Raw genomic sequence first — 8,782 nt, forward strand, 5'->3', positions numbered from 1 at the left:
GATGGGGGTGTCCAGGAAAAGAGGGGACAGCCTCAGGAAAGTGGGTTGTCTATTTAAAACGTGGAGAAATTTCTTTAACCAGAGGTAGGTGAATTTGTGGAATTTGTTCCCATACGTAGCTGTGGAAGCAAGGTCGTTGGGTGTATTTAAGGCAGAGGTTGATATGTTTTTGATTGGACACGGCATCAAAGGTTACAGGAAGAAGGTCAGGTGGTGGGGCTCAGGAATTGGGGGGGGGGGGTACGATTCAGCCATGATTGATGGCGGAGCAGAGTTGATGGGCCAAATGGCTTAATTCTACATGTCTTACGATCTTCAAGGCAGCTAGAGTTGTACTTTCCATGTCTGTCCAGTGCTTTAAAAAATCCATTGCCTCTTGGATTTGCCATTTAGTTGTAATGGATTTGTATACAAGCTTTTCTACCGTAAACTAGGAGGAAGACATTTATTGTTCGCTTTATTATGTTTGAATGTTTAGTTTAAAAATGTTTCTCCAAAGGAAGAGTGAAATTTTTAACAATAGTCATCCAATTTTGATTACTTTGGTACTTGCAGCTGTCAATGACAGTTGGAGTACAATTTTATCATTTGTCCTCAGTGCACATTTTTATCTTGTCAGCATTACCTTTATTCAGCATTCTTAGCAATTTTGAGGGATGTGTTAGGGTAGCTGAATTTTTGGATGCATCTTTGTTATGGATCTTCTGATTTATTATTCTCCCCCTGTCAATAACTCCCACTCCTTTCAACTCCAGTATTCCCAACTTACATCTGTCACTGTTGTCCATGAGGAAACTATAATGTCACGGACATTTCATCGTGCATGCAGTTCCAAGCATGTTGTTTTGTGTAGTTGGTCAGAAAAAATACATGACCAAAGAGATGGGATTTAAGGAGAGAAGAGATTCTTGGTATCTTTAGACAAGCTGTCAATGGACAAAATAGAGGTAAGGGGCTGTTTTTGGGGCCCCTTGTTCAAGAAAGGATGCGCTAACACTAGAGAAGGTTCAAAGGATGTTCACAAAAATGGTTCTGAGATTGAAAGACTTAATCATATGAGGAGCGTTTTATGGTTCATTGGAATTCAGAAGGATGAGTGGGTGACTTCATTGAAAGCTATCAAATGTTGAAATGCCTCAGGAGTGGATGTGGAGAAGATGTTTCCTGTGGTGTGGGGCTAATACTAAGGCCAAAGGACACAGCCTCAAATTAGAGGGGTGCCCTCTTAGAGTGGAGGTAAAGAGAGAAATTCTTCAGCCAGACGGCTGAAGCTGTGGGATTCTTTGCCATGGGCGGCTGTGGAAGCCAAGTCATTGTGTATATTCAAGGCAGAGTTTTATAGATTCATGATTAGTCAGGGCATGAAGGAATATGGAGATTGGGGCTGAGAGGAATTGAATCAGCAGAGCAGAGTCTATGGGCCAGATGGTATAATTGCGCTCCTATATCTTATATGGTGTTACGGAATGAGAGGAATGTAGAGTTTTGAATAAATATTCAATGAATACAATTTCCAATATTTACAGCATATCAAGATTTGACAGCAGTATCACATTCAGGCAACTAACTCAGGACTGAAGACATGCAATTTATGAAGACAGCCATGCCATATGTCCATCACAATCTTTCACCTCTGTACTTGCTGTTATACAGTGGCTCAAGTTTCAAATTCACTCATGCTCATATTTCTCTCAACCTGTTTTAGTAAACCAAATAAATCTGCTGTAAATATTGGAAATTGTATCCATTGAATATTTCTCCAATATCACTGAGTTCTGGAATGCCTTCCTAGTGTCTTTTTTCTGTATTATACTAATTGTTTAATCCTTTATCCCCTGCTCAACACCCCACCAGAGAAAATCTCTTGGTTTAGAAGAAGACAACGTATTTGAAGGTGAAAAACTGGTAATTGGCACAGAGGACACCATCAACTCCAGTGCTGATGAAGAAAAGCTGGCCACAGGTAACGCTGGTTATCAGTTGTGTCAGGGTGTGGGGGGAATTAAATAGCTATTGTGGCACCGAACTGTAACATTTCCAGTCAAAATTGTGTGTTTGTGTCCCCACAGAGCTTTCACTTCTAAAGTTAGTTTCTCTAATATTGGTAACTAGAGGCTCCTATTTATGCAACACCTCTTCAGGTTTTCATTCTTGCTTTCAAATCTCTTTCCTGTCACCTGGCACCTTTACCTTAAGCAACATGCCTTTGGAATCTCCAAAGTGTAATGAGAATTAAATAATTTTAAACAAAAGAAAGTCTGCAGATGCTGGAAATCCAGGGCAACACATACAAAATGCTGGAGGAACTCTACTCAGCCCTACTTCAGGACTGAAAGGAAGGGGGAACATGCCAGGATAAAAAGGTGGAGGGTCAGGAAGGAGGATAGTTAGAAGTTGATGGGTGAAGCCAAGAAGCTGGGAAAGGTAAAGGGCTGGAGAGGAGAGTGGACATAGGAGAAAGAGAAGAAAGTGAGGACCTAGGGGGAGGTGAACAGGCAGGTGGGAAAAGGCAAAAGGCCAGAGTGGGGAATAGAATAAGAGTGGAGGGAGAGAGAATATTTTTCCCTGGAGGGAGAAATCGATATTCATGCCATTAGGTTGGAGGTTACTCAAGCAGAATATAAGATGTTGCTCCTCCATCCTGAGGATGACCTCCTAGTGACACAAGGAGACCATGGACTGACATGTTGAAATAGGAATGGTAACAGGAATTAAAATGTTTGGCTGCCAATAAGTTCCACTTTTGGCAGATTGAGTGGAGGAATGGGTTTATTTGCTGTGCCTTGTTTTCATAGTAACTTTGCCTATGCTAAAATGGGGTTTCACCAAGCTTCAGAAGTTGAAAATTGGGGAAATTAAGGGGTTAGGTGAAAATTTAAAGACATACAATATCAAGATTGTGACTAGTTTTAAACAAGTTATTGAAACAAGACTTCTTTCATTAGATTATGCCTCAAAAACTGGGGGACTTGGATTCAAAAAAAAAAATTCTTGGCAGTTATAATCTGGCATTTATAGCATGTAGGGTTGTTGGAAAAAGTACTTTCAACATTAGATAGGCGTTTGAAATGAATAATGAATGGCAGGGGGTAGCGTTCTACTTGGTGAAGTAAACCACAGGGACTGGGGGGTTGTTGAACTCATTGCTTATACCAGAATATTTCTGTACTCCTGGTGTCATTACAGACTTGGTCCAGACTGCAACATAAGACTTTCTTTCCAGGGCTAAGAACGCCCTTTACGTGAAGCAGCACTTAAGTCATTATGGCACTCATGAGTTCTAGTAAAATAAAATCTGTAACTTTACGATATGTTAGCTGGCAATTTGTGGTTGCTGAAGGCCAGATATTAACCCTTGGACATTACACAGCGATGTCCTAGACCCAGCCAATTGCTGACACTAAATCTATGGACTTGCAAAATAGTAATGAATTTAATGATTACTGTTTTCTGTTTTATTGACACTCAACTGGATTTTGAAATAGCTTAGCAAGCTACAGAATTGTAATTCCAATTACATGAAAGTAGAGAGTAAAATTTAAATTGCTCATTTTCAGCTCCTCCCACTTTCCACTCAGCAATTACTTTTAGCTCCTCCAATTTCCTCCAAACCTGAAGTTTAGCCATGGGCGCATGCATGAGCCCCAGATATGCCTGCCTTTTCAGTGGCTATGAGGAACAGTCCATGTCCCAAGCCTTCATTGGTAATGCTCCCCATTCTTTCTGCGCTATGTTGACTACTGCATAGTGTTATTCCTGAAAATTTGAGTGTGTGTCTTCAGGCTCCTATGGATTGCATGTCATGTATAATGGGGGTCCTTAATGATGGCTGCTGCCTTTTTGAGGGTGACCTCTGCTGGGGAGACTAGTGCCCATGGTGGAGCTGGCTGAATTCACAACTTTTCTGCAGCCTTACTGATCCTGTGCAGTGACCCCATCCAGTCTAGACAGTGACGCAACCTGCGTTTGTCAGAGCAGTGTATTGCATTTTATCCGTCTTTTCTATAGAGGCAAAAGGGTAGTTGATTAAGTGATCAACACTATTTAGTATTTGTTTAAATTAACTGGTCTAAACTAATGACATTCAGCAAGATGTAGCTTTGCTCAGATCATTGTTGGGATTAGAATCCAGCACGCTGTTTTTAGAGGGAATTTGTAGCTGTTAAAAACATGGCACGCTAGTCTGGATATGAGCTATTTCCAGCAAGCTGAGGCAGTACTTGTGTGCTGCTTCTTTCAGTGTAGAAACTCCTATTAATTTGGCTTTTGTATTCTTTCAGACTTAAGTGAGACTGCTGCACCTCCTGTTACTCCTCCTCCCCTCATCTCTGAAGTTAATGCCCTCCATGCACGCTTTTTCTCTGAGAACTTGAATGAGCACTCTGGGGGCCAACTCTTCACGATGCATCATCAGCTGAGGGGTATGATGGACTGCATCATGGTAAACCTGCAGTCTCGTTGGAGGTCCCCACCACATGAAGCTGCAGACTGATGGTGTCAAGCTGTGTGAACTGGTAAAACTCGTCTTAATCAGTGGAGGTTATTAAGCTGCCACATCCCATCCCCTTAAAGCAAGCTACAGCTCATTATCGGGTAATTATTTGCCACAGTGTTTCATCCCAGCTTTACTCATGATAAATAGCAGTCTTACATTATACTCAGGTGTGTCCTGTTACTCTGTCTCCATTTTAAGAATTGTGACCTTGAATTCCAGCCTTACCTGGTGTTCAGACTTCATTTTTCTTGAGGATATCCTGGTAAAAGTGGCATTGGTCATTGGGAATAAGAAATCAGCCGTGAACAGCACCTTCTCTATAGAAGCTTGTCCTCCTCTTGACTGCTCTGGGTGGTTTCAGAAGGAGCAATTTTCTTGGTAAATGGGGGTAAGGTGTGATGAGGATATGGTATAAAGGAGTTGCCTATAACTAAGTGTTATTTTGATAGACTGCTTTATAGAAAGATAAAGTCAGTAGTAATTGCAGAGCAACAGTGGGAAAACGGATGGAATGATCTTTCATAGAAGCAGTGGGATAGAATAATATATATACTAAAAAGGACCACACAAGGAGATTTCAATGAGTGTCTCATTGCCGTTATGTACATTGGGAGAAGTTATAAAAAATGTATTGGAAATTTTCTGCAAGGAAAATAATTTTGTGATGTTAAATTATATTATTTTACCAATAAAATTTTGCATTTTTTTTGTGAACAGAATACAACTGTTATTTCTCTCTCTCTGGCCGTTTCTTTTATAGTGATGTCTTATAGATGCCAGAGTAAATTCGTGCACAGGAACAAAGTCTGAGCTGCACATTTAAAAAAAAAACTTTTTTTTTAAACCTGTGCTTGAGCTCACTGTATACTCTTGTACAAATAAAAACCATTACAATTTCTCTTGTCTGTTACGTTTTCAATTTTGTTTCCTGCTGATTTAGCTTGAGGCTTACCAGGATCACTTTTCTGTAAATAATACAGATCTTGGTTAAGGTCTTAGAGCTGTGTTGCAATGAGGTTATCTGCACTGAGCCAACAATTGGCATTCTGAGATCTGAGAAGCCGGTAGATTGGGAATGTATCTCCAGTGGATTAAGGCCTTCACTAGTGGGTTATAAAGACTATACAGCAGTGTAGTTTAGGAACAGGCCCTTTGGCTCAAGTGCTGAGCTGCTGCTGCCCAAGTACATTAGTCCCTAATTCAAGCACGTAATTCTCATCCCTTGAAAAGCTGCATATCTATCTGTTATCTAAGGGCCTCTAAATGCCTCTATCATATCTGCCTCCTCCACAAATCTTGGCTGTCCATTCTGGGCACCCATAGTTCCCTTTAAAATCAAATGCCCTGCACATCTGAGCATTCACTTCATCTTAAGTGCATGTCCTCTCGCATTAGACATTTTGACACTGGCGAACAGGTACTGGTTGTCTGCACTTAACATTGTCTCTTGTAATTTTATAAACTCCCTTCAGCCTCTTCTGCTTCAGACGAAAGTTTGTTCAATTTCTCAATTAGCACATGCCCTCTAATCCAGGCAGCAAACTGGTACCACTTCTGCACGCTGTCCAAAGCCTCAAGCATTCATCCTATAATGGAGTGATCAGAATGTATACAGTATTCTAGATGACTCTGATCCAGAATTTTTTTTTAAAGCTGCAACATAACTGACTGACTCTTGAACCTGACGCTTCGTATGGTTTTATGTTTGAAAGCTGGAGGTCACCAGGAGACGCTCATGGAGTGAGCACTATTTTAGATTCGCTCCATAACCTTTACTTTTTTAACCTATGACCACCCTTATTTAACTTATTTTTACTTACACCAGAAGATTCTTGTTACTTTCTTGGACTTATCTTTAAGAGTGTACTGTGAATTTTGAAGAAATGAGTACAGAAATGGCTTTAAGATCTAAAGGGCGAGACCCTGGGAAAGATTCTAACGGCAATGGAAAGAAAAAAAAAGACTGATCCTAAGCGTACTGAATTGACTTATGATGCGATATTGGAACTCTTAAATGAAAAATTTGAAGAACAATGATAAACTTTCAAAGAAGATTTAAAGGTTTTCCAGGATTCGCTGGATAAGATTGGTTATGAAGTTAAACAGCATCAAACTTTAATCGCAACTCTGCAAGACTGCGCTCGGAAGCGAGACTTGAAAATCGAGAATCTGGAGAAGAAATTATCTTTGGCGATTAAACAGTTGGAAATATTTAAAGCCAAGAGTGTTGACTTTGAAAATCGATCTAGAAGACAGAACTTACGCATACATAGTCTCCCGGAAGGTATCGAACAAGGAGACCCCTTGGAAGTATTTCGCTCAACTTTTAAAGGATGAGTTCCCTTCTGTATTCCTAGATAGTCCTCCGTTACTTGATCGTGCCCACAGAATTATGTGCTGATCACCAAGTTCTTCATCTAAGCCACCTGTTCGATTTCACTATGTGCATGTTAAAGAGCACCTTATTTGTTTGGCTCGTCGTTTAGGGATGGTTAAATTGCGAGAATTCCAATTCCGGCTTGCCGAGGATTTTAGCCCAGAAGTGATTAAAGGCTCGGCTCGCTTTTAAACCTTTGATGTCTGAATGTTACGAGAAACATATACACTTTTATACCCTGCAAAACTTAGAATCTCGCCTTCAAATGCTGCACCACGGCGTGTTTTTCTCTCCACGTCTGATGCTCGAAACTTTCTGGATGAGAATTACCCTACTGCTTCGGATTCTTGTTTCTAATAAATGTATGGTTTTGATCGTTACAAGTTAATTTTTGTTTCCAAAACCAGATTTTGTTTCTGGTTATTGGTGTAGGTTTATTTTACATTTTATATTCCTATTAAAGCTTTTCTTTATCGACATACTAATCTTCTAATTTACTTACTTTAACCATTGTATTTTATTTTTTGGTCATTATTATTAATCCTTGAAAGGTGAATTTTTTTTCAACGTTTTGATAATATTTTTTTCATTTTTTGTGTAACTAAGATGGTGGTTTCTTTTCTAAAAATACTTCTTGCTTTTTTTTTTATTTCGCCATTTTTTTGTCGTCGTCTTCCTATAGTGCCTTTCTTATCACATCCTAACTTTGATTTGTTTGGGTTTTAACCCGATTTATAAGTTACCAGTGTCCATATTCTTTTTGTTTTATTTTTACTAGCAATTAAGAAGTCTGTTTTAGTGTAGTGTTAATTACTTTTTAGGATTTTGGGTGGATTTTTTTTTCTCCTTTATATATTTGGAGTTGCCTTCTGGAGACATGGGGGTAGATTTAGTGTCACATTTTTTTTTCCTGGCCTCCTCTAGGCTCAGGAGGATCTTTTTTTCATGGGTGGGTGGTTCCTTTTTAATTCTATTGCTCTTTTTATTAGTTTTTCTAGTTTTTTCATTTGGGCTGATTTCAAGCTGCTAAAATGTCCACTGTGTCATTATTTCCGGTTCCTCCACTTATTTTTGTTCCTCTTCCGGGTGCATGAGTTCATACTTTGGTTAACTCTTTATATACCAAAGGGTTGATTTTAGAAATATGGCTCAGACCATTAATTTTGTCTCTTGGAATACTAATGGCTTAAACCATCCGATTAAATGGAAAAAGATTTTTAAAGTATTCCAAAGACTGAAAGTGCATATTATTTTTGCTCAAGAAACTCGTGGGGAAAAAGGATAGTCAATGTTTTTTTTAGGTTTTGGAGGGGTCAACAGTACCATTTGAATTTGAATGCCAAAGTAAAAGGAGTTTCAATTTTTATTGACTCCTCTATTATATTTGTTCAACACGATATTATTTTGGATCCGAATGGTAGACTTTTGTTAATTACTGGGTTACTTTTTAATAAGGTTGCTATGGTTAATGTTTACTCTCCAAACATGGATTATCCTGATTTCTTTAAGTCTTTATTTACTTCTCCACCTAATCTAAATGAATATATGTTAATAATGGGTGTTGTTTAAATCCTTTGCTGGATAGATCTATATCCATTCAGACTCTACCAAATAAGTCGGCCACTTATATCAACTCTTTTTTGACTGATACTGGAATTTTCGATATTTGGAGATTTCTACATCCTAAGGACAAAGAGTTTTCATTTTTCTGACATGTCTATCATTCTTACTCGAGAATTGACTACTTTTTCATTGACTCGTTTTATTCCATCTGTAATTGGTAATTGGTTGTAATTATGACGTTATAGCCATCTCTGATCATGCTCCTTTGAAATGTTCTATTAAATTAATGGATACAGCTTCTAGTACTAAGCAATAGCGATTTGCTTCTACCTTACTACAAGATCCAG

General features: G+C 38.9%; 1 protein-coding gene across 4 annotated transcripts in view; it reads left to right on the forward strand.

Annotated features, from left to right (window-relative positions):
* rif1 (replication timing regulatory factor 1) overlaps window positions 1-5,387 on the forward strand; it is a 115,780-nt gene extending 110,393 nt beyond the window's left edge. For all 4 annotated transcript variants that reach the window (XM_059970296.1, XM_059970293.1, XM_059970294.1 and 1 more), the window contains exons 35-36: window positions 1,855-1,963; window positions 4,281-5,387. In XM_059970296.1, coding sequence (XP_059826279.1) covers window positions 1,855-1,963; window positions 4,281-4,492 — 321 coding nt within the window. In that variant the 3' untranslated portion in view covers window positions 4,493-5,387. The remainder of the gene's footprint in view (window positions 1-1,854; window positions 1,964-4,280) is intronic.
* The last annotated feature ends 3,395 nt before the right edge of the window (window positions 5,388-8,782 follow it).

This window comes from Hypanus sabinus, chromosome 5 (assembly GCF_030144855.1).
Source record: "Hypanus sabinus isolate sHypSab1 chromosome 5, sHypSab1.hap1, whole genome shotgun sequence".
NCBI classification, from domain to species: Eukaryota; Metazoa; Chordata; class Chondrichthyes; order Myliobatiformes; family Dasyatidae; genus Hypanus; species Hypanus sabinus.